Source organism: Sebastes umbrosus, chromosome 15, assembly GCF_015220745.1.
Source record: "Sebastes umbrosus isolate fSebUmb1 chromosome 15, fSebUmb1.pri, whole genome shotgun sequence".
NCBI lineage: Eukaryota > Metazoa > Chordata > Actinopteri > Perciformes > Sebastidae > Sebastes > Sebastes umbrosus.
Window position 1 is genome coordinate 2,836,889 of NC_051283.1, and position 27,204 is coordinate 2,864,092.

A 27,204-nucleotide genomic window follows, 5' to 3' on the forward strand; every position below is an offset into this window, starting at 1 on the left:
TCTTGTGAAGTGGCGGGGCTCCACAGCGAGAAACGTTATCGTCTCCGACCAAAACTCCGGTGTCTCCCCTGTTCCCTCCGAGAGGCTGAGGCAGGAAAAGCCAACACTAGGATCAGCATTGATTCATGGAGAGACCTTCGTCTGGTCAGCTAACATTACTGCCAAGCAGCTGAAATATAGAGTGGTTGTGGTTTTAGCTGACGTGTGTTGCCTCACTGTTTTGAGCGATGCTCGTTCATGTCTATGTAGAGCGAGCACAAGCGCGAGCAACAGGACGCTGACTTTCGCTACGGTCACAGGTGTCGCTGTTAACAAGCAATTTCTGATACTTACAAACAGTCTCTTTAATACCACCTTTAAAACAGTGGGTAATCTTACTCAAATTGCATTTGGACTCAACTTGTCAGCATTTATAGCCTATATTTCAGGTAATTGATCTTAAAATCTTTCAGAAAATGAACAGTAACAAGACTGGCATAGTCCTAATAAATACCAGATATGTGTGTCGCCTCACTGTTTTGACGGATGCTCGTTCACATTCAGGTAGCGCGTGCACACGGGCAAGCGCGAGCAAAAGGACGCTGACTTTCGTTGACTTAACGGCCACAGGTGTCGCTGTTAACAAGCAATTTCTGATTCTTACAAACAGTCCCTTTAAAGTACCACTATATGTTAATGCATCGATGATAATAGAGTACTCCAGGGATGATGTTAGGATTTAGGAAATACAAAACAGTATAAACCTTATTGGAATAAGGAGTTGAATGATTTATGGCTGGACATGCGCAGTGCTGAACATCTGTTTTTAAAATGTTAAGATCATAGACTAAGAAAGCAGCGGAAGGCCGTTTACAAGCATACACAATATACTTCTGATAAAAAAAACGTAGGCTTTACAAACGAAGATATCAGAGAGGACAAATAATACATCTGGAGCAGATACAATCGAAGAATCCACAATGTTTTTGGAATGAGATAAATAATCTGGGCCCAAAACGCATGAAAAAGATTCCTGTGCAGGTCTGAAGGAAAAATATCATCAGACTTGGGTAAGGTACTAAATGAATGGGAGGGAACTTTTTCCGGTCTCTTCGCCAAACAGTCTGACGATGATGAATTACATGAAAATCGGCCTATACGCTGCTTGGAGAGAGAACATGTAAAGTACCACACTGACACTGATGAATGCTAAGGTTAAAGAAGCTTTTGGTATAGATGAGTTTGTAGATTAGACCAATGAAATGTTGAAATCTCCCAAAATGTTTGATTTTGGTGATCATGATCTCCTAAAATTTAAGCTTTACCAAATAGGGGTTAATGGAAAATTCTATCAATCTCTTTATATAAGGCAGCTGTTGCTTGTGTGAAAGTGAACATCATACAGAATGGTTTCCGACGCCCTATGGTGTTAAGCAAGGTGATATTTTATCACCAACATTATTTGCTGTTTTTATTAATGATCTGGCAGGAGAGATAAAGCAGCTGGGAAAAGGAGTTTTATGTGGCCGTGTACTTGTAAACATTCTTCTTTATGCTGATGATATGAATAAATTACAATAAAATAACTTATTATGCACCAAAAAATGGAATTTCATGGCCTCCACCATTTCTGACAATGTCAGCAAACAGGTCACAACTGCGTGGACTCCTCTCGTGAACACGGTAAACACGACCCCATTTGAAGGCAGCAGAACGTGCACTAAAAGCAGGCGCGGCCTGCCCGGCTATGTCAACAAAGCACAGAGAAGCTCTGATTACAACACACACAGAGGGAGAGAGACTTCATTCTCTGCTCAGGTGGACATTACTCCTCTATATTTTTACATAGACAATAGTTGCTTGCTGTTATATTAATGCTCTGGATATCATATAGAGAACCTTTAAGAAGTAATTTTACTTTTTACTTTTGATAGGTCTACTGTATGTAAATATTGCTGGTAATACTAATTTAAAATTTTAGTTATTGATCTGAATACATCTACCAAGACTGGTACTTATAACTGTAAGATATTCTTTCGTGATGTTTTAATTGATTTTCTATTGTAGTTTATTCACCTTTACAAATGTTCACAGCTGAGAAGGAATGCAAGATCAATATTCAGTTACAGCAGCACATACAAAACAACTACACTGCAAATTCTCCAGAGTTAAATATGCCTTGTCAAAGTATATGAACTCTTTCAGAGTTATTACAACAACAGCAAGAGTCATTACAACAACAGCCGGAGTAACATACCCTCCAGTGTAGGTGTAAATATTCAGAGTTAAAAATGTTCGGTGTAAAATATACATTGTCAAAGTCCATGGACTCTTTCAGAGTTATTACAACAACAGCTAGAGTAAGATACACCCCAGTGTTGGTGAAAGTGTTCAGAGTTACAAGACTGGTGTATTCTGGAGAGTACTCTGTACTCTGGAGAGCTCCTCCGGCTCCTCCTCCTCTCCTCCTCCTGCTCATTTCAAAACGGACCAAGATCTTCTCAGCGTCATTTTGTACTCGTTGAAAGACTGAGGTAAGTTTCTCTTAATCACTTATTAAACCAAATTTGAGTATTTCAGCAGAAGCAGCATTTTAGGATAACTTTATATTGTTGTTCAACATACACTCCAGCTGGTTTTGTGTCTTAAAATACTGAATAACACAGAGCTAACGTGACCATGTGGAAGGCTAGCTAAAATGTGTCAGCAACATTAAGCCAATTAACGCTAACTAGCTAATGTCAAACTGTACTTGTAATGTCGGCAAGTCGCAATGTGGAGCAGTGACAGTTATGTTCTTATTAATGTCCATAGATTACAGTAAAATACAAAGACTGCATGTGTAGGGAGTTAGCTGAACTAGCTAACTAGCTAACAAGCTATCCGGGGCTAACAGCTAACACGTGGCGGGTAAACACAAAGTTGTGATAGCTGATTGATTTCCCAAATCATAATATAAGAGAACACAAGCAAAGAATGTAATTTAAAAAGAACTTCACTTATTGCTACTTAGGAGCATGATATTAATATTAACGCAATATTTTGTGATCAGAATTGAGAGACTGTTTATCAAGAATTGAAATGGCTGTTTTTACACATTTTGGTGTTCCTGATTTGTCTTTGATCACCACTAAAACATCTTTCATGCTGGAAAAACCCTGCTATATCATCATGTCTTGCACAGCAGAACTGTAGAAGAGGTAGAATGGCAAATTGCTGTGAGGCTGATGGCAACGCATTGTGGTAGTTCTTAATTGTCAATAAGTCTTCTGTAATTCTCTGATATAAGCTAACTGACTTTATTTCCCCTGTATTCCTTTTAATGTTACATGAAATTGTTCTACTTGTTTTTTCAGATATCCCCCTTATGTGCTGTGGTCCAGTGATGGTAAGTATCATTTTAGATAAGTTAATATTAACATTAGTCTATGTTTATGTTACGGGTCCCAGGGACGGGTGTCACCGTAACAGAAATGTCACCTGTATTAAGCAGGTAGAAGAGTAAACAATGAGGAGACGGTGCATCTTGTTTCACGCCAAATTGCTTCTGTTTTATTACACTCACTCAACACATGTAGCCATAAACACAACATATTTCTGTTATCTGTATTTCCATACTCTTCATTAAAGTCCATTACTTACTTCAGTATTTTCACAGTCTCTATAAAACACACATTCACTTGGTCAGTTACTCTCTCTGTGATGAACATCCATTTTCATATTTAAATAAACATCTTGAGTCTTAAAATACTTCTTCTCTCACAGTAATTAACTGGTTTAGACAGTATTATACTCATTTAGAGCAATTCAGCAGTTTTACACAATGCCCCTTTAACTATGCCAATATGCCAACTGGCTCAGTTCGGCGCTCCAGGCGCTATTCTGTAATAATTACAGGATTCAGAAATATATAAACAAGAAAATGCTGTGCTACATGAACAAAACATACTTTAGTGTAATTAACAACTTACATTCAATTTATAACTTTCAGTCACTATTAATAAAGTGCCTGAGACCCAATAAACACATCAGTAAACACATTAGTACACAATCATCCTAAATATTCACCATAGCCCTGAGAGACACTCTTCTATTGTCAGGCCACTTTAGACCTAAAATGGCGCCAATATGTACACACTGCGCCAGAACGGACGTAACTCCTGTTGGTCTTCCATGCATATAAAAATCAATATAAACTCCGTAAACATTTAGCTAATAATCTCATTAATAAAACCCGACCTTGTAAAGTATATAATAATAGTTTATTTACAGTTTACTGACCTGTATTAAGCAGGTAGAAGAGTAAACAATGAGGAGACGGTGCATCTTGTTTCGCGCCAAATTGCTTCTGAGGAAACAGCGGAAGCGTGCGCTCTCTCAACCGTTCCCCGGAGCAACTGAAGCGAACACAAACGTTCCGCCTCACAACTTCCTTTTTAAAACGGTGTCATTAATGTAAGAAAATAAATAAAGGTCCTAACATAAATACAAATAATGATCCAAAATAATAAGTTAAATCATCACACCATATCATCACTGAAATGTGGCCACACTGTCTCAGGTGTGCCACACGCTCCCCAACAACAAAAGTGGCTCCCGACACTTACTTTGAACACAAATTTCCATTCAAAATACTTAAACATCCTCTGATAAACAAATATTTACAATATACCAAAATCCTCACACCTCAAGAGTGTCTGGCCATGAGGACAAATTATGTGTGTGCTTTTCAATAACCATGTGTGGGGTAAGTAAATGGTAAACACGGACATTGAATGAGGGGTGTGTATGAGAATGTTGGTGGGTACGGCTGTGAGTACCACAGGTGAGTATAGGGCATGGGGTATGTGTTAACCGCGTTTACGGTAGGTCGTGACTGATAAGTTGGATGACCAAGGGATGAGTAGGTGAGTATTTGGCCTGGTCGTCTTTCCCTAGTGGACCTTCTCAGTGGGACAGGGGAGCCAGGTTGAGAACCTTGTATCTGCTCATCAAGGTATGCATATTGAGGCAACTCCCGCTCGTCGTCGGACTGAAGCCCATTGTTCTCCTCTGGCTCAGTTTGACGAGGGATATCCTGTTCCTCCTCAAGACGTAGTTCACCATTCTCTGGTAAGTGCCCTTCTTCCTCTTGATCCTGTTTTTCAGCTTGCAGTGGTACAGAGTCCAGTTCAGGTAAGGTTCGGACCTCCACTCGTTCCAGATCTTCCCTATACACTTCAACTGACTCAGGCGGATTTCCATCCCTGTATTGGGTGTTTCTGGCACATATTCTGTGTGCTGGTTCATTTTGGAGTCTGACAGGTTTCCTGGGAGTCTTATCAGGCATTTTCTCAGAGGAAGACTGTGTCTCCAACACTGGCATTCGCTTTCTCTGGGACATGGTTGTTCTCTCAGGTGCAGTTGCTGTTCTTGGCTCGGCCCAACTCACCGGTATCCTCAACCAGTAACCTCCTGCAGACTCATCATCCGAGTCAGATGTCTCCGCCCTTATAGTTTGGTCTCTCACGTCGTTCACTCTCACTTTTCCTTGTCTCTGTGATGGCTTTGAAGTAGGTTTGGTTGGCTGTGGTGGAAACTCCACTGGTAAGTCATTGACCAGCAGGAGCAGATTTCTGTGCAGCGTTCTTGTTTTCCCTTTGTTGTCACCTTCTGGATGGATGACATACACTGGATTATCTGAAACCTGTTCCTTTACCACATATATTCTCTTCTCCCAGTAGGAACGCAGTTTGCCAGGCCCGCCACGTTCACTTAAATTCCTCACCAACACCCTATCTCCTGGCTTTAGAACCACTCCTCTCACTTTCTTATCATAATAGGACTTGCCCTTGGCACTAGATGACAAGCTGTTATCATTAGCAATATGATATGCTTCTGTCATTGTTTTATGCCACTTCTCAGCATATCCTTTATGTGTCACCGGATCTGTCTCTTCTGACAACCCAAACAGGAGATCAACAGGGAGGCGAGGGTGTCGACCATAGAGCAGGAAGTGTGGTGAATAACCAGTGGATTCATGGCGGGTGCAGTTATATGCATGTATAACCTGCGGGAGATGTTCTTTCCATGACTCCTTTTCTTTGTCTGTCAGTGTACGTAACATCTGTAACAAGGTACGGTTGAACCGCTCCGCTGGATTACTTTGGGGGTGGTATGGAGATGTTCGGGAATGACCTACCCCAGAGAGCTGCCCGAGTGTTCGAAAGAGTTCATTCTCAAACTCCCGTCCTTGGTCATGATGGAGTTTGTTAGGGAACCCGAAACGAGGTACAAAGTCATTATAGATCCTCTCTGCTGCTGTCCGGCCAGCTTTATTCTTGGTTGGGTAGGCCTGGGCGAACCTTGTAAAATGGTCGATTACCACCAAGATGTACTCATAGCCCCCTTTGCTTTTCTCAAGATGCAAGAAATCTATACAGACCAGCTCCAGGGGTGAGTTAGATTTCATGCCGCTCATGGGTGCGCGCACATGGACTGTGGGCTTCTTCTGTTTTATGCAAGAGCATTTCTTAGTTACATAGTCCTCTATGCACCTTTTCATATAAGGCCAGTAAAATCTTTCTCTGGCGAGGTGGAGTACTCTCTCTGTGCCCACATGCCCCATGTCATCATGAAGATGCTTCAAGACAACCGACTGGTATTTGAGAGGTAGGGCTAACTGTTTTCTTTCTGATGTCCGTCGATACAGGATTCCATCCTCAAGGTGTAGTCGGTTCCACTCGTGAAGGAGCTTGCAAGCGGTTCCCTTCACTGACCTCCGGATACCATCTGTCAGTTTATCATTCACCTCTTTGAGCCTTATGATCTCCCCAATCGTGGGGTCTTCCCTTTGGGCGTGAACCAACTCATTATGACCTATTTCATGGAGGGGTGTGCGGGGCTGTAGGATAACGTCATGGGAGGAGGCAGAGAGGGCAGCTACCCAGGCCACATCTTTTCTCTGGGCCGCTTGACTTCCTTCCCAAGTTGCATTCACCACATCCTGCGACAACTCCTCTGTGCATGTTGACATGTAGCGATCAATATCAAGAGGGACATGGGACAGAGTATCAGCATCGGTGTTAGCTTTCCCAGGTCTGTATTTGATGTTAAAGCAGAAGTCTGACAATTCTCCCACCCAGCGGTGGCCAACCGCATTGAGTTTGGCCGTACTCATGACATACGTGAGTGGGTTATTGTCAGTATAGATGGTGAAGTGCGGAGCATAAAAGAGATAATCTCGAAACTTCTCACACACTGCCCACTTTAACGCCAGGAACTCTAACTTGCCACTATGCAAATGATAGTTCTTTTCTGCACTTGTCAGGGTTCGTGACCCATAGCCAATTACTCGCAACATTCCGCTCTGCTGCTGATAAAGAACAGCCCCAAGACCTTGCTCCGATGCATCAGTATGCAGAACAAATGGCAGGTCAAAGTCTGGATACCCTAAAACCGGGGGATGAGTTAACATGTCAACCAGTCCCTCAAGTACACGTTGATGCTCAACAGTCCACTCTATAGGTGCCCTAGATGACAGCTGGGGGCCTTTGGTCTTACTCTGACGGGAATAGGTGTGCAGTGTCGAGGATTTCCCTTGGAGCAACTCATACAATGGCTTAGCTATCCTCGAGAAGTTCTGTATGTACGACCGGTAGTAACTGAGAAAGCCTAGGATCCTTCTCATATCACCCACAGTCTGTGGTGTTTTCTCTTTTAGAGCCAGTACCGCCTCCAGGTCTTTGGGGTCAACTCGAACACCCTCAGCGGAGACAAGGCGCCCTACATAGCGAACTTCTTCCTTGAACATTTCACATTTTTCAGGTCGGAGCTTCACCCCCTGACATTGTAATGCTTGGAGCACTTTGCGAATCACCTCCACGTGATCTTCAAAAGACCCTGAGTAGCAAAGTATGTCGTCGAGGTAAGGTATACAGCACTCATCTCGCAGAGAACTCAACATCTCCTCCATACTTCTCTGTAATGCTGCAGGCGCATTGGACAGACCAAACGGGATCCTTACCCACTCATAAAGCCCCCAGGGTGTGATGAAAGCGGTGAGATGACGTGAACCTTCAGCCACAAAACCCTGGTGGTACGCTTTACCCTGGTCGAGGATGCTGAACAAAGAGTACCCACCCAAGGTGTCCAACAGGTCCCGTATTCGAGGCAGTGGGTGTCTGTCTGGCACAGTTTTCTGATTCAGTAGACGATAATCTATACAGAGGCGTAGGGTGCCATCCTTCTTCCGCACACACACCACAGGGGCAGAGTAGGAGGATTTAGATTTAACTATCCATCCCTTCACAAGGAGGTCTTGGATATATTCTTTGACCTCCCGCAACAGTGGTTTTGGTATGGAAGCGTACGTTCTCTGCACAGGAATATCATCTTTTAGATTTATCACCATTTGCAGGCTCGGGTTACATCCAATGTCATCTTCATCCCTCGCGAAAGCCTTGGATTCCTCATACAACATCCTCTTGACGACCTCTTGTTGTTCCTCCTCCAAGTGGTTGAGTTTCACCGGCGGATGCCACAGGGGTGGAGTTGACTCAGTGGGTCGAGAGTTGATCTCATTGACTGTTATGGTAGATGTCGGCTGGTCGGGAGAGTCAGCAGTCACAATCCTTTCAATGTGCTGCAAGGTGCCCAATGCCGTTTTCCGTGGTAAGGTAACATCATGTTTGGTGTTGTTTCCAACTGCAATTGTGACATAAGGCTTTGCAGGGTTTTGCATCTCAACCAAACCTGTCCCTAAATCCAGCTGCTCTAATGGCTGACTGCCTTCATCAGCTTCAAACAACACTGGACAGTCAGAAGGGTTCATGTTTGGGGGAACCCGGCACCTCACCCAGGCGACCTGACCGGCGGGGATGACAATGTCTTTTACACCTGTTCTTAGGCGTCCTTGTGGCATTTTTGGTTCTGCTGTCTGAATAAAGCTCACAATGGCTTCTGCTTTCTCACCAGCAACACAGATAGCATCACAAAGCAACTTAGTCAGAGTAGGCATTATTCGTTCTGGCTGTCCCTCAATGAGCTGTTCCAAAACATTAAAACCAATTAATGGTCTCTCCATGGTCAAGCTGCTGACTAGGAATGGGACACTGACGGAAAGACTGGGGTCCTCATTCCCTGGTAGATTGGTCATTATGGGTACCCAGCCGTCGAATGGGATAAGCTCCCCATTAACTGCATACACTTCTAGCTCGTCCATTTCCTCAATAATTTCAGACATTGGTCGAATGTTGAGATGAGGTAGATATTGATCTTTCCAGGCTCGGCTTATTATACTAACTTGTGCGCCTGAGTCGAGCAATGCAGTCACTGCCAGGCCACTAAGGTTACACTGTATCAGAGCCTCCTTTCCTATTAGCTTGGCAACAGCTCCACGTTTAACACCTGGTGGCTCAAATGAGAACTGAGCTGAGGAGTCACTTTGCTTGTAATTACTCTGTGTACTAGCTACGTCTTGGGTAATGGACGAGGAAAGATTTGTTGTCCCGTTTTTACAAATGGTTTGAGCTCTTACCCCCCCAGACGGCTCAGTTTGGGACTGCGTTTCAGGTCCGATCACTGGGCGCCCCACTGCAGCGACCGGTTCGCGTTTCCCTGGCTCTTTTGTTTCTGTAGACAGCCTACGGCCCGGTGTCCTCCCTCCCCGCAGTAGAAACAATGGCTACAGTCCAGCCGGTTTTGTTCAACACATTTTGGACACCCATAGGGTTTCTCTCTCTTCATTCTCACCTTATTTTGAGAATACTGATTCACCGGGTCTGCTGGCCGTGGCTGGCGTTGCTGTCTCATTGCCTCTATTAAACTTGTGAGCTCATCTACTTTGGCTGCAAGCTCTTTAATAGGGTCCGTCTTTGTTTTGAATGTGGAACTTTCTTGCTTGTCGCTACGTTCTTGGAATGTATTAGGTTCAAACTGCGCGCTGTGTGCGCTCGTTGTGGTCTGCCGACGAGAAGAACCTATCCTCTTCTGTCTCTCACTTTCCTCACTAGTGATCCTCATTACCTGGCGTAGTATTGTTTCATCACTTACTTCACCGCTTGACAGAAGGGGCTTTAATTCTCTGCGTACATCACTGTGTTTATATCCTAGTCCCTGGTAGACCGTATGTAGGAAGACATCTTGAACTGTAGCTGCACTGTATTTAATGCCTGCATCTGACAGTTTGGATGTGAATAGGACTCTTTGTTTCAACCCTATTACCCGGTAAAGGAACTGTTGTGGTGTCTCGTTCTCATCCTGTCTGGCACACATTAACTCTTGGAATAACTCTGTGCTGTTTTTCTCCCTTAAGTGGGCCTGGAGGAACCCCTTGAGTTCCGTCACCGTCAGGTCATCCTTGTTTATGAGCATATCTTTAAAGGTTCCAGGTTTTATTATTCGGAGCACACCACGAACTATCTCTGTGTCATGGAAGCCTTCTTTAATCCCTTCCTCCACTTGTTTACAGACATTATTGTAGCTTATGTCTGATGATTGATCACCAACCTGACCCCCTTGCACTTTAAACTCTCTTCTCTGGAGGTAGGAGAGGTCTCTTAAGGAGATCATCCCCTCGCGGGCAGGCTGATCTGTAAAGTTGTTGTATGATGAGCCACTATGTGACTTAGTGGCCTGTGCTGGTAACAGCGGGGTGTGTTCTAGTGACTGTGTTTCAGGTACAATCATACTTTGACGAAGCTTTTTGCCAAGCTCCTCATAGCTAGTGAGCATTTTCAGTAACTCAGTATTTGTGGTGTCAGCTACAGCACTAGCTAACCTTGATCTCACTGGGCTAGTTGTGAAAACCTCACTGCTAGGCAAAACAGAACTGAGTGGGACAGTAGAGCTAGCTGTGCCTACGGCTTGGGACATTAGATTGGTGGTGTCATCTGTAGTGTGAGCAGTATGTACTGTTTGCGTGGTTGTCTGTATATTGTGTGGTTCTAAATCTGGCAAATCTGTTACATCCCGGTTACTAACAACAGCATCAACAGCATCCTTTAAAATCAACAAATCAACCATCCCACTGTCCTCTGACTCAAGCAAGTGCTTACTGTACATGAATGAGCTGATGTAGTCGAAGCAGCCCTCATGGTCTCCCTTTTGGAGCTCAGACCAGTCCAAGCCGGACACTGGACCCACTTCCTTGGCAATGTGGAAGAGCCCTTCCGCTGACAGGGTGAGTAGGCTTTTCCTAATGTCCCACACTAGGCTTTTCCTCTCGCTCTCCGACATGGCAGTGGCTCCTTCCCTTCCCTCACAGTAGGTCACTCCGTTCCACAATGGCTCAGTCACTGCTCCAGCTCACGGCTCTCATCAGCCCTTGTATTGGTCCCAGATATCATCAATGGATCAGCCCCAGACTAGGAAGTGGCGCCGATCCCGGACGAGCCCCCAAGATCTGTTACGGGTCCCAGGGACGGGTGTCACCGTAACAGAAATGTCACCTGTATTAAGCAGGTAGAAGAGTAAACAATGAGGAGACGGTGCATCTTGTTTCGCGCCAAATTGCTTCTGTTTTATTACACTCACTCAACACATGTAGCCATAAACACAACATATTTCTGTTATCTGTATTTCCATACTCTTCATTAAAGTCCATTACTTACTTCAGTATTTTCACAGTCTCAATAAAACACACATTCACTTGGTCAGTTACTCTCTCTGTGATGAACATCCATTTTCATATTTAAATAAACATCTTGAGTCTTAAAATACTTCTTCTCTCACAGTAATTAACTGGTTTAGACAGTATTATACTCATTTAGAGCAATTCAGCAGTTTTACACAATGCCCCTTTAACTATGCCAATATGCCAACTGGCTCAGTTCGGCGCTCCAGGCGCTATTCTGTAATAATTACAGGATTCAGAAATATATAAACAAGAAAATGCTGTGCTACATGAACAAAACATACTTTAGTGTAATTAACAACTTACATTCAATTTATAACTTTCAGTCACTATTAATAAAGTGCCTGAGACCCAATAAACACATCAGTAAACACATTAGTACACAATCATCCTAAATATTCACCATAGCCCTGAGAGACACTCTTCTATTGTCAGGCCACTTTAGACCTAAAATGGCACTAATATGTACACACTGCGCCAGGACGGACGTAACTCCTGTTGGTCTTCTATGCATATAAAAATCAATATAAACTCCGTAAATATTTAGCTAATAATCTCATTAATAAAACCCGACCTTGTAAAGTATATAATAATAGTTTATTTACAGTTTACCGACCTGTATTAAGCAGGTAGAAGAGTAAACAATGAGGAGACGGTGCATCTTGTTTCGCGCCAAATTGCTTCTGAGGAAACAGCGGAAGCGTGCGCTCTCTCAACCGTTCCCCGGAGCAACTGAAGCGAACACAAACGTTCCGCCTCACAACTTCCTTTTTAAAACGGTGTCATTAATGTAAGAAAATAAATAAAGGTCCTAACATAAATACAAATAATGATCCAAAATAATAAGTTAAATCATCACACCATATCATCACTGAAATGTGGCCACACTGTCTCAGGTGTGCCACATTTACACACATGTCAAAATGGTTTCTGCTGTCACGTCTCAGAGACTCCACTCAGTCCAAACAGTTACTTTGAATTTGAAATTAGACAAATTCTGATTGTGATTTTTAAAGCCCAAATCAACCAATACGATTTCCCCATCTACTATATGCCAACAGGAGCTGATGCTACTGTCAGAGTAACTTTGTGTTGTAGATCATAACACAAATTCAGTTTTGCTTTTACAGATGCCATCATGTTGATTAAAACCCAAATCAATAACGAACAGAAATATGTCAAGATCAGTGAACCGAGCTTGGAGGAATTCTTGAATGCTGGTAAGCCATCAGTCACACCCTTGAGGATGCACGTCATTGTTCTGTTGGTTGAAAATAATTTCCATATCTCACTTTCTGGCAAGCTACCTTTTGGGCATTTCCAGAGGTCACAGCAATCAAGGGCTGACTTGTATTGGTCGGCTTAGTTGAGTTTGTTTCCCACCTAAATGGTATCTAGGGACAACTTTTTTTTAAGATGATTGATGAAAGTTGTCAGACAGTATGACCAGATTGATGGCATGGTTTCATATGGTATGACTCCGTTTGTGTTTTTTCCCTAAGCTTTCCTGAAGTTCTCCATCCCACCCGTCACCAAAGGCATCAGAGTATATGATGAGACGGGAACTGAGGTGGATACAGACGTCTTTGAAGAAGTAGCACAGCAGCCCAACGCTGGTGTATTTACTATCACATTTGACAACGGTAAACTTCTATCTTAATTCCCATTTCTTTCAGCATAGTCCAATGAATATTGAATAAGACTCAGTTACACTTTAAGGTTGTGATAAACTGACAAATGGTAGGTGTTTATTTTTCTCTCTTCCCTCTCTTTCCTGAACTACACGTAGATTCCCAGGGAACAAGTTCGTCCGGCTCTTCCGAGGGGACAACTTCGTCCGCCAGTCCACCGCTTGATGTCGTAACCAATTCAGCGCTGGATATTTCAGGCTGCCGCCCTGATGATACGGTCATCCTGAAATTTGTATCCTGCGACTCTGATGATACAGTCATTCTAGATGATGATTACAGCCCTTCCAGAAAACGGCAGAAGGAAGATCAAGATGCCAAACGTGTAAGTTGATGTGTAAAATGTATGTTGTGATAGCTTCCTTTGAGGATTGCACACTTTTGATTTTATTTTCCTGTGTATTTACTGTCAGCTCTCCAAGATTATTTAATTTTTAGTGATTATTGTCTTGTCTTCTGTCGTTTCACAGTTGGTTGAATCTGCGCTGGCCAAGAAACCTGGTGGAGACTCTATTGTCAAGGAATACAACCGGACGAAAGGTCTGACTGACTCCTCACGGCGACAGATGATTAACATCCTTGCAGCAGAAATGACTGAAACTCATGGGTAATTCAGATGTCTTCAGCCTGGCATGCTGTTGCTCTGTGTACAATGACGTAGCTAAAAAACAAGAGCTGAGAATCGTTTACCAACCACTTGTTTTATTCATTTTTATTAAGTGCCATTCTTTTATTTTCATTGCTCTGAGGTTTATTGTAAGCATTGACGTTAATAGACTTGTTCACTCTTCCCTTGTCAGGACTGCACCGACACGGCATGTCAGAGAGATGTATGCTAAAGGCATAGTTGCCATGTTCCCTTACCTGATGGATCCATATTCCAAAAATGGATATGTAAGTCTTTTTATGTGTTCTTGTTATTAGACTGTTAAGAGCATTCCTACTATAGGCTGTACAAAAGAGAAAGAAGCAAAGGCAAACCAACACAAGTAAATTTGACCAGTGCGCCCAAATTTAATTACGGTTGTAAAATTTAAAATTAGATTGCACAGTAGATTAAAACAGTTGCACTTTATAGGCCTGATTCATATTATGAAAATAGTGAATTGCTATTTCCAAATATTTGCAGTGTCCAAAGCATTTAGATCACACAAATGATCCTGTATTACATTTATACAACTTCAAAAATGTAACGAAGTTCTGCTGTTTTCATAACTAATAGATCCTGTTATATTTTTAAAGGAACATTTCTATGATGGTGAAAGTGGCACTGGTTATTTAGCATGGAGGCTCAAAACCATCCAGAGGAGGAGTGCTTCATCAGAGACCAGAAGGTCATCACATAAGCTGTCTGGTGGAGGACCGACAGCTAGAAGAGATGCTTCATTTAGTCCTGAGACGACCCTGAGTGAAGAGCAATGCAAGGAGGCCATGTCCTTCATGAAATATTCTTCTGATGAGGCCATTATCAAGCAGAAGATGAAGATGACGTTTGAATATCGTCGTAATATGGTTCTCGACGATGAGAAATCCTCGGACGTCTTGACTGAATTTCCGCGCTTCAAAGATGTCAAAGGCCTGGTAATGAGTATTTTGCAGAAAAATGGGCATTAGGTCATACAAATGTAAATGAATGTTATAACAGCAACACTTTTTTCACCTATTGGGAAGGACGATATAACAATACTGTATGTATTGTTATATCGTCTCTTTGGTGCCCTCTCCCCAGCCTTTCGTTGTGGTACTGTACCTGATTCTGTCTACAGTCTGGATGCCGTTCACTTCCCATTCCAATGCCAAATCAACCATAGAGATTCTAAACTTCTTGTAGTAATGTAAGATGTAGATATTTGTGCATGACTCAATCATACAAAGCATTAAAAGGCTAGTGCTTTTGTGATTGACAAGTATCTGATCTCCAGGGATTACATAACTGCATAAATTTAGGAATTTCTGAAATTTGATTTTAATATTATTTTGCAGCTTAATGGGAAGCGAATTGCATCTATATAGGTAAATTAAAAACATGACTATTGTGGCAATAGGTTGGGGGAAGGTGACATGATAAGTACTTCATACAACCCCACATCAAATAATCTGAACTATCCCTTTAAGTTTCTTAAAACTCTCTCTTGGTATGTCATTTATCTATTGCAGATTGAGCAAGATTTCATCCTGCAGTTTGGAGAAGATGTAGCTGCCAAGTTTTTGGAGAGGTTGGTCCCTACTCTGTAGTAGTCCTAGCCTAAAAACCCAGTTCGTGGAATGAAATATTGGATTAATCAAGTATTTCTCTATCTAGGTGGCCTACTACATTTAAACAAAAGGTCATCCAGCAGAGCAAGGCTCTCCCTACCACAAGTGACCTTGAAGAACTGATTTATTGTGCAGAAGCTCCATCAAGTGAAAAGGAATTGGATGATGCCAATGTTGACTCTGGTACTTTGATTTACTTCGTCTTGGGCTTTGACTTTTTTCTTTTTCAATACCCTACCTTTTTCTTGGTTCAGCTGCAGCTTTAAAAGAATGGTGTTTTTAAATTGTAAGATTATAGTACCATTATATAACATTTAGCTCTTTTGTTTCTGTGTACAGGATGGGACAGTGATCTATCTTCCATTATCCTCCTCCTCCACCTGATTCCTCCTTCAGCCCAAGGCCGGAAAAGACCAGGCAAGGTGTCCGCAACCCAGGCTGAGAAGCATCTTGTTGTGTTCAAGAAGGTTTGTATTGTAGTTTTTTTCCATTTGAAACAAATAGAGTGGGTGTAATGTTGGGAGGAAACACAATGTTTTTCCCTCATCTGTAATGTCTCCCATGTATGAAATTGATTGTTGTGTAGAAAATATTTTACTAAAAAATTGGTTAAACTGATGGATACAGTTACACACAAATTATCTCTTATATGAGACACCTTAGGAATTTGGAAAAACCTTTTTTATATACCCTCAGTAGTAATTTAAGATCATTGAACCAGAGAGATTTAAACTATTTCTTTGATTTTCAATGTTTAACTTTTGCTCATTCTTTTATCCTCAGAGTGGCACAAGCATCCAGGAACATGTTGATGCCATCAACAGCACCACTCAACCCTATCTTCTTGCCGTTGGGATGAAGAGGAGCACCATCCATGAGTTTTTCATCGTTCTGGACAAGCAGGTCATACCATGCAAGTCAACCAGTTCTCTTGGAGCTTTCGATGAACTCTTTAAGGTTCACTTTGTATTTGGTACCATGTACAATCAGATACTCCACAACATGTACACCTTCCTACAGACCACTGTGTACAACATAGACATCGGAAAAGTCCATGAGAGTCCACGTGTTGCAGAGGTTAGAGCTAGACTACTACAGTAGTATACATTGACTCCCGGGACTGACAACAACGGGGCGGGCTTATCTATAAATGCTATGGTATTGTTTTTTTTGTTTGTTTTCTTTATATTGTGAGTGAGTTTCTCATTTCACCCAGTCTTATTTGATACAATGGGGGTGATTTGTTTTGTTTGCCAGACTCATTTTGTGAGTACCAACATGCTTGTGAGGCATATGCGATTGATTCATGGTTTCTGTCCTGGTAAATCACTTCGCCTGAAATGTACTCAGGCAGGATGTTGCCATGTTTTTTGTACCTTTTCGGGCTTCAGGAAACATTTAAACACAAAACATGCCAGGGAAATTGAGCATGAAGTCGAAACTGATGATATTGTAGACAGTGATGTTGTTGCAGATAATGCTCAGTCACAAGATTTTGAAGAAGCAGCCAGTAGCTCTCAAGTTCTGCCAGTATCCAACGTGAATATTCGTGATATGTGTGCATCTGCTATTGCACACCTTCAGGTTGCTGGTGTAGGGACCTGCCATTTCTGGTGGCAGAGACAGTCACTTCATGAACTCAGTAACACGATCCTTGACTCTGATCTCAGTCCTCATTGGCTACAGTAACATTTCACCCAGAGGTGTGAAATTTTGCCAGAACAAAACCAGAGGAATGTCCTTTGTTCCTCCTCTTTCTTCTCATCTGCTCATCTCTCCTGACGTGTGAGAGGTGAGCTGCTGCGCTCTCTCTGCTCTTCATCTCCTCAACCCAGGCTGACCTGGTTGAGGTGAACGGCTCTCAAGTCCAGAACTTGCAAAACAGTTCTGGTTCTGATCAATGGCCTGTTAGGAAACAGCCATTGCAACCAAGGAACCAAACGGCAGACGACGCGAGTGCTCTGCCCTTTTCACCAGCTAACTTCAAGCTATCAAGCAAAGAAGTTAGCACCAAACTAACAGCAAAGACGACATCTTTGATTGGGAACCACAACTTCAACACATGGAATCACAAACCCTTTTCTTCCATGGATTGGTAACGTACTGGGCTTAACTTAGCATTAGCAATCGCACAGGGCTGAGCAAGACTGTCCAACTTTGATTTCTAGAAAGTACTTGTATTGATTTGGTTTAATGTTATTCATTGAGTTTGACTGTGGTGATTTATCTGTATTTGATTTTTGGGTAACTGGCTTCGCCACATCTGATGTGTTTAGTTTATGCTTCACATAGACAAGGTCTTGCATGCAACTAACCATCTTTTCTAACCCACTGCATATCTAACACACATAAAGATCACATACAGAAACTGTGAATTAGTTAACCATAAACATACAGCTTCAGATAATCTTAACCCCACATCACCCCCCCCCCCTCTTTGTCCTTCTTTTCAGAAGAACAAAGAGGTCATGTGGTGACATGCTGATGGCCATCTTTGATTCTGCCATCTTTGATTCCGCCATCTTTGATTCAGCCATCTTTGTAGTTTTACAGTGCCCGCCATTTTGTTTGTAGGCCATACAGACATTTTGAGACAAGAACCCATCTTGTTTCCCCCCCCCCCCCCTCTCTCTCTCTCTCTCTCACACACACACACACACACACACACTGTGTTTGGTTTGTTTAGTTTAGTTATTTAGTTAGATTAATATTGTGTTTTGAACCTTTATTATCTTGTAAATAAATGATTGTGGAATATACATGCTGGTCTCTTTAATGTTGCACAAGAGTGAATAATGCCAACCTCTGCTATGTCAAGAATTCCGATATCCTTCAACCTTTACTATCTATTTTGGTTATAGTTATTAATTTAATTATTAATCAACGTTCCAAACTGATAGTTTAGCATATATAATGAGACTATATTAACGTTTTGGTCATTGGTCCCTGATTCCAGGGTGGTGCCCCGTTTATTATTGATGTTTATTGATAATCTTTATTAATATTAATAATTATATTATTATTTATTAATTATTTTGCTAATAACCAAAACCTACCAAAGTAGAACCCCTACATAATGGTGCCCCGTGTGAGGCATAGTATTCTTGTTGGCAAATGTTCATAATTGTACAATATTAATTTTCAGCATCATTTTTGGTCAAAAACAAAAATTTCATATTCCACTTCTAAACAAACCAAAAGTGTTTACATTCTACACCACTAGTCTTCCACAGGAGTAGAAGTCCAGCTGTACTTTTAAACAAGTACATTGTGGTTAGAATTGTTTATTTGAGAGATTTTGAGTATTAACACTTTAAGCCTTTATAGTGTTAATGTTAATAATTTGCTTTTGCTGCTAATTCAAGTTGACCTACGCTGTAGAACTTGAGAGAATTTTGGTTCAGCATTTGAATACCACGTATTCAATGCAATCTAGTCTAGTTGTCATATTTTGCTGTTAATCTAAGTGTTCCTTTAATGACACAGCGTGCCACCGGCCCTGTGTAACATAGAGAGCTTGTACCCTGCTGTGTAACTGCCAAGCATTCCACAGCCTGAGTTAAGATAAGAGCCACAGTGTGCTACCAGCCCTGTGATATAAGTTTGCAACCTAGCTGTTACTTCCACGTGTCCAGCTTGAGTCACCTTTAAGAGACATCATCACAACTGTAACTGCTTTGCATTTCAGTTAGTGCATGTTGTGTGTAAGCAAACTTATTTTATAAACCTTTGTTTACTTTACTGGCCTTTTGTTGATGCCCACTAGAGTCACTAGTTGGTCCCCTCCTCCACAGGAGCTACTCCACAGGGAGCTACCCCTCATAGTGTAGGCCAGTGTATTGTTGTAAGGCTTGTGTACCTCCCAAATTACACCACAAGGTGTCTGCCAACGCAACACCATAGCCAACAACATTGTTTTGTTTTGTACTAGACATCCTGTTTAGTTTCACCCTCTAATTCCAGGTTTAACAATGGAGAACCCCTGTGTAGAGCTTTTTATTTCTTCCCTAGCACAGAGCCTAAACCCTGGCTGCCCTGAACTCATCAGCAGGTTGAGTTTCAGTGAGTGCAGGAAAGAAATGGAATCGCTCCTCACAGACAGGTTTGATGCGCAGACTGCATCCAAAGATTCATTGTTAAAATGCTTACTTCTGATTTTTCACAGGGAAACCAGTCTTGCCATTCAGAGTAAAGTAGCCCTGGAAAAAGAGGTAGATAGCCTAAGAACGCAAAGTGCTAGTCTCCTCCATGAAGTTCAGACAGCTGATAAGAAAGCCATGCGTTACTTAGAAGACCTGCATTCAGCAGAGTTAGCTCTTTTTCAATATAAAGAAAAATTGTTAGGGCTTAGATTAGAATGTCTTTCCCCACCTGTCAGTTACTGTGATTCTGGTTACTCCGATTCCCTCTCCTCACTTGATGACAGCTGTCCAGCCTCTGCCTCTCAGCCAGAGAGGACATTAGCATGTGATACACCAGTGCATTGTAATGCTAATTTAGTCTTGCCTTCAGCAGAAAGGACCCCCCATGGTCCACGCCATGAAGTGCTGGAATTCATAGCTAAGGACATTGAATGTTTTGATCCAGGCAACTGTGATCAACACATTGATGACTATTTTAAGGAATTAGATCACAATCTAATTGACTTAACACACGCCACCCAAAGGGAGAAAGTTAAACTTGTGTGGAAAACCAGCTCTAAAGCTGTGCACAAGTTTATACAGTCACAACCTCCCAGTGTCAGAAATGACTATTGTGAGCTTCGCCATGCACTGATAGAAGAATTCTCTTCCACAGCTGATGAGACCTCAGCGATGTTTGCAGCCCTTCAAATTAAACATTCACGTAGTGAGAATCCTAGAGATTACTACAAACGTTTAAGGCATGCATACTTCCAAGGTAAGAATGCGCCAGGCTTAGAAGAAAACTCTTTCTTCAAGTCCTTATTTCTGCAGAATCTGCATCCCTGTGTACGCACTCACGTCGTACTGAGGACGCATGAGGGTAACCCCTCACTGTGTGAGATAAGGAAGATGACACAGATAGCTTGGGAAACTCTGGTCATTTCCAAAAAGGGGGGTAAATTAACTGAGCCCACCAGCTCAAACACTGACGTGTCAAGCAGATCTGCCACCTCAAAAGACCACCTTCACAACAGGTCGAAGGGGGGTCAGAAGAGGTTGCATAGGGACACTGAGCGTAACCGCCATGTCCCCCATTTGCATAGAGATAGGCATTCACACAACAGAAGTGTTAGAAAGCCATACGCTGAAATTCTGTCCCAGAATTGGCGTGACCGGTCTGACGATGACCACAGCATCTCTGACCACATTTCAGACTCTGAACGAGGTTCAGAACATGGACATAATCTAGCATACAGTGATAGCTACTCTGAGTGCCTCTCTGCCTCTGGCTACCTGGAGCGTTACAGCCCTGAGCCACGAGGTAAGCATCAGAGATCCAGAGCTACCTTCCCACGGTACTAGCTACACCTAGCTAACAGTGAGACTGACGCTAGATAACGGTGCCTTCATTTTCCTTTCCTCTTTTGCAGATACTAGGGAAAATTTGAGTTTGTTAGCAACAGCAAAAACTCAACTCAGACACCACTGTCCAACTTTACAAGTACACTTAGACCAACTCCTTAGTAGTATCTTGTTTAGAGATCACTAGTGCACACACTAGTTTAGGACACCACATTATGACTGTACAGAACCAGTCATACACCTGTCCGCATTGTTTTAGGTGACACTCTCCGCCTCTCACCTTAACACCTCTAACATTCCTGTTCTTCACTAACCTTATAAATAACAGAGAAACATAGTTAGGTATTTTATACAATGCTATTATTTTTGTTTATCTGGTTTTATTTGTAACTTAGGGACTGCTCTTGCTTAGCCAGGATAGATAGTCTTAACCAATGCCCAATTGGTTAATGAACTGCCCAGACGTTACAAAATGGAATGAACTATTGAATGAACTTTTTCAATCATGGATTTAACAACTTTTCAGTTGTCCCCAGGGATTGGACTGTACAACCTCCAGGTTGTTTCCAAGGATCTGTGAACTGTTCAACCTTCTGTTTGCTCTTCAAGGATGGTACACATCTTAAAAACCAAAAGGGGGGATGTAGGGACCTGCCATTTCTGGTGGCAGAGACAGTCACTTCATGAACTCAGTAACACGATCCTTGACTCTGATCTCAGTCCTCATTGGCTACAGTAACATTTCACCCAGAGGTGTGAAATTTTGCCAGAACAAAACCAGAGGAATGTCCTTTGTTCCTCCTCTTTCTTCTCATCTGCTCATCTCTCCTGACGTGTGAGAGGTGAGCTGCTGCGCTCTCTCTGCTCTTCATCTCCTCAACTCAGGCTGACCTGGTTGAGGTGAACGACTCTCAAGTCCAGAACTTGCAAAACAGTTCTGGTTCTGATCAATGGCCTGTTAGGAAACAGCCATTGCAACCAAGGAACCAAACGGCAGACGACGCGAGTGCTCTGCCCTTTTCACCAGCTAACTTCAAGCTATCAAGCAAAGAAGTTAGCACCAAACTAACAGCAAAGACGACATCTTTGATTGGGAACCACAACTTCAACACATGGAATCACAAACCCTTTTCTTCCATGGATTGGTAACGTACTGGGCTTAACTTAGCATTAGCAATCGCACAGGGCTGAGCAAGACTGTCCAACTTTGATTTCTAGAAAGTACTTGTATTGATTTGGTTTAATGTTATTCATTGAGTTTGACTGTGGTGATTTATCTGTATTTGATTTTTGGGTAACTGGCTTCGCCACATCTGATGTGTTTAGTTTATGCTTCACATAGACAAGGTCTCGCATGCAACTAACCATCTTTTCTAACCCACTGCATATCTAACACACATAAAGATCACATACAGAAACTGTGAATTAGTTAACCATAAACATACAGCTTCAGATAATCTTAACCCCACATCACCCCCCCCCCCCCCCTCTTTGTCCTTCTTTTCAGAAGAACAAAGAGGTCATGTGGTGACATGCTGATGGCCATCTTTGATTCCGCCATCTTTGATTCAGCCATCTTTGTAGTTTTACAGTGCCCGCCATTTTGTTTGTAGGCCATACAGACATTTTGAGACAAGAACCCATCTTGTTTCCCCCCCCCCCTCTCTCTTTGTCTCTCTCTCTCTCTCACACACACACACACACTGTGTTTGGTTTGTTTAGTTTAGTTATTTAGTTAGATTAATATTGTGTTTTGAACCTTTATTATCTTGTAAATAAATGATTGTGGAATATACATGCTGGTCTCTTTAATGTTGCACAAGAGTGAATAATGCCAACCTCTGCTATGTCAAGAATTCCGATATCCTTCAACCTTTACTATCTATTTTGGTTATAGTTATTAATTTAATTATTAATCAACGTTCCAAATTGATAGTTTAGCATATATAATGAGACTATATTAACGTTTTGGTCATTGGTCCCTGATTCCAGGGTGGTGCCCCGTTTATTATTGATGTTTATTGATAATCTTTATTAATATTAATAATTATATTATTATTTATTAATTATTTTGCTAATAACCAAAACCTACCAAAGTAGAACCCCTACACTGGTGTAGGCCAGTCTACTTTAAATAGTTTTGTATCAAATATGGAAGAAGTAGTACTGGAAGTACAGAGTCAAGCTAAAGATGCCGCTTTGAAATGCTTTTCGTCTCAGGATACTAGTACAAAAGCAAAAATTGAACAGAGTTTTGAACAACTTGAAAACCCTTTTACTTCACTGAATTCCGAATCAAAACGAAACTCGTATTTTGAACAGAAATGGAAAACTGTTGAACCTGTCGAAAAAGTACTTGGTGTCAGATTTGAAAACAGAAGAAACAGATGTACTGGAACTTACGATCAGATAGTTGTAACTGACAAATTTACCTATGTTCCAATTCTTGAAACATTGCAGTCTGTTCTCAGAAATCCAAACCTCAGTGATATGTTTACTTCTAGCCACACGTCCAAGGACGGTGTATATTTCGATTTAAAAGATGGGTTGTATATGAAGAGACATCCTCTTTTTTCTAATGAAAATTTTGCATTGCAAATTCAATTATTTTATGATGACTTTGAGACAGCTAACCCATTGGGATCCAAAAAAGGTATACATAAATTGGGGGCAATCTATTTTACATTGAGAAATTTTCCACCAAAGTTTAATTCGTCTTTAGTCAATATACATCTGTGTGCACTTTTTCATGCTCAGGACATTAAAACCTATGGGTTTGACACCATACTTCAGCCAATCGTTAGTGACCTAAAATTGCTTGAAACTGATGGGATTAAAGTTCCCACGTTCAAAACTCCTGTTCATGGTAGCATTGTGCAAGTCACCGGGGATAATCTTGGTATACATGGACTCTTTGGGTTTGTAGAATCGTTCAGTGCTCGGAATTGCTGTTGTTTTTGTGTCATAGAGAAAGGTGATTTTCAAACTGTGTTTTGTGAAGATGAAGAAAGTGTGATATTACGAACAAAAAACATGCATGCAGAACATTGCCATACTATGCAAACAAATCCACAATTACCTCATGTTTATGGTGTCAAGCGTTCGTGTTTATTGAACTCTCTGCAATATTTCAACACAGCTGATAATTATTCTGTTGATATCATGCACGATATTTTAGAAGGAGTAGCACAGTTTGAGCTAAAACCTGTATTGCAGTATGTGCAGGAGAACTTCTTAACTGCTAAAGAACTGGCTGGTAGAATAGAGTCATATAACTATGGCTACACTGAGAGGAGAAATCGTCCCCCTGCAGTTAAGTTATTTGATGGGAGTAACGATTTGGGCCTCAACGTCATACAATCCTGGTGTTTGTTGCGTAACGTGCCGTTGATATTTGGTGATCTAGTGCGAAGAGACGATGAATACTGGCATCTTTTAATGTTGCTTCTGCAGATAGCGAATATTGTTTTTTCTCCAGTCCTAACTGATGGTATGACCATCTTTCTGAAACACATTATTGTTGAGCATCATCAGCTTTTTAAGCGTCTGTTTCCTGCTAAAAACCTCTTGCCTAAGCATCATTTCATGACGCATTATCCTCGATGTATAAGGAATATTGGACCAATTCTGCACACATGGTGTATGCGTTACGAGGCAAAGCATAACTTTTTCAAGACCCAACTTAAGAGTTTCAAAAATATCACAAAGACATTGGCCAAAAAGCACCAAAGATACATGGCCTTGAATTGGGAATCTTTCAGCCAGGGCAGATTAACTATTGGTCCAGGAAAGATAGTGCAGCTTAGAGAATTGAAAGAAGGTCCTGAGATTGCTGCAAAACTAAATGCTGCAATATCTAATAATGTTCTGTCAGTGAAGTGGGTAAAGCACTATGGCACTGAATATCGCCCTGGATTATTAGTATGTGTTGAGGTAGCTGATGAGATGCCAGTATTCTGTAAAATCAGGACTCTTATTGTGAAAGATGAACAAGTAATACTTACTGGCTCTGGTGTAGAAACCATTTGTTTTGATGAACATTACCATGCATTTAAAATTGTGTTTAAGCCATTCCAGGCACTTAAGGTGTTTGATGTTCAAGAGTTGCTCTACTTCAAACCAGTGGATGTTCAAATGGCATATGGAACAACAGATTCCTCCCTTTTCATAGTTCCATATTGCCATCTAATGCGGCCTTGACCAGTGCTTTTAGTGTTAATTCAAAGTTGACGATTTTTCATATGGACCTTTATGGATCATTTAAGTGGAGTTTTAGGCAAAATTTAAGATGTTGATGTTTACAATGTGTCCTCTAGGGGGTAATCTAGGTAGCAGGATGCGATGGCCTTAAGGAATTTGGCTGTTTGTATGAAATTTAATTTCTGAAACCCAACTTGAATATTTAATAACAAAAGTCATTTATTTATCATTACCGTTTAGCAAGATCAAAAGTTGCTGGTTGTCTGGCTGAGGTAATCCTGCTTCCATATATATCCTCCTAATGGAATTTCCCATTGTCATTTGTATTTCCCTAAGGGTGGTTTGTTGTATTTTAGTGATGGTTGAAAAGGAGTTATTGTTATTCAACCTATAGACAACTTCCTATCATCTGCCACCATACTGATAGATTCCAACCAAGATCTTTACAATTCAGCTACTAGGGCTGTCACTTTTCTTAAAGGAGAGATTTGCCAATTTTTAACCTATCTCAGTCTATCTGCATATAGTATAGAAAATTCCCGCATTTGTTGTAGACATTCTCTGGGGCACAGCGACATAATTTGGCGTTTTTCACACTATATGGGATAGATTGAGATAAGGTTGTAAATCGGCAAATCTCTCCTTTTAAAAATTTAATTTGAACACCTGCTGGAATAGAAAACCCACTAATCTCTGGGAAGTTGAAAGTCCAATAGTAAATCTAACTGCACTCCACATAGTGTTATAGATGGAATATTTTAAAGCCATTTTAGCATGTTTGAACAGTGTTTCAAATGAAAAATGTATTTATTTTTTGGCACTTGAGTTGGCAGCAGTAGTATAATGTCTGAACATATAGTCAAATATTCTAAAGCCAAATATGTCTCACCACTGGAAAAAAAAAATCTGAATTTGGCCAATTACTAAAGTCAACACAAACACACATGAAGGCAGGTGCACTCTCACATCACAACTCATTCAGTGGCCAATTCGATAATATTTTGCTATGAATCGGTTGGTAGATTCCAGATGATAGTGAAGTTTGTTCTGGGTTGAAAATAGCTTGAATTATCCTCTGTGTGTATCCTCTGAAATGCAGTTTAAACACATTTTTCATTGTTAAGAGAAATAGTTAAGATTTTAAAATTTGAAATATACCATGTCTTTTAAGAACACTGTTTTTTTTTTTCATCTCTTAAACTGAAAGTGAAGTTTTATTGTTATGTAGCTCGTGTTGGTGTGAGCATGTCTAAAAAACTACATTTGACCTGAGGGTTAATGTCTTTATTTTTAATAAATTTGTATTAAGACATGGATATAATGGTGTTTATTGTTTCCCCCCTGCAAACATTTTTAGTTTTACCTGTTTTAAGTATCAGGTGGACATGGTAAAGTAGAAAATGCAAAACACTCAAAACTAATTCTGTTGAAGAATGCATTTTATTAGAAAAGAGCTTATTGTATAGCTGATGAGATGCCAGTATTTTGTATCAGGACTCTTATTGTGAAAGAACAAGTAATACTTGGTGTTGAGTAAGAATAACACTTAAAGGGAGTAAGTACATGAGTAAATATGTTTTAACACTGGCAGGAGTCATTCAAAAAATCAACACTGTTTGGAGTAATTTCTTAATCAACACTTAGTGTTAGGTTGGTTTAACACTCATGAAGAGTAAATTAATAAGAGTTAATTCTGATTAACACTTTAAAATTCAGTGTCAAGTTGGCTTAACACTCATGAAGAGTAAATTAATAAGAGTTAATTCTGATTAACACTTAAAAATTCAGTGTCAACTATAAATAACTCTATGAGTGTTATTTTCGTCATAGTGTAAAACTTGAGTAACACTTCTCAGTGTAGTGTAGTGTAAAATATTAACTCTTTCTAGAGTTGAATTGACTCTGAAAATTCAACACTATGTCCAGTGTTATTTTAACACTCTGTAGATAGGGACCATATGTTCACTGACTTAGTGTTAAA

The 27,204-nt window shown here is 41.1% G+C and overlaps 2 protein-coding genes across 2 annotated transcripts; one reads left to right on the top strand and one right to left on the bottom strand.

Moving 5' to 3' along the window:
* Positions 1-9,384: 9,384 nt before the first annotated feature.
* On the bottom strand, positions 9,385-12,453 carry LOC119503885. Its single transcript, XM_037795902.1, has 2 exons — positions 12,168-12,453; positions 9,385-12,040 (listed from the first exon to the last, which is right to left on the bottom strand). Exon 2 carries the CDS (start codon positions 11,194-11,196, stop codon positions 9,538-9,540), a length of 1,659 nt encoding a protein of 552 aa, XP_037651830.1. The 5' UTR covers positions 11,197-12,040; positions 12,168-12,453; the 3' UTR covers positions 9,385-9,537.
* A 2,076-nt stretch (positions 12,454-14,529) lies between these two features.
* LOC119503511 lies at positions 14,530-25,374 on the top strand. The gene is made up of 8 exons (XM_037795342.1): positions 14,530-14,862; positions 15,439-15,497; positions 15,584-15,720; positions 15,877-16,004; positions 16,321-16,614; positions 16,795-17,128; positions 23,137-24,399; positions 25,340-25,374. Exons 1-8 carry the CDS (start codon positions 14,713-14,715, stop codon positions 25,372-25,374), a joined length of 2,400 nt encoding a protein of 799 aa, XP_037651270.1. The 5' UTR covers positions 14,530-14,712.
* Positions 25,375-27,204: the final 1,830 nt, after the last annotated feature.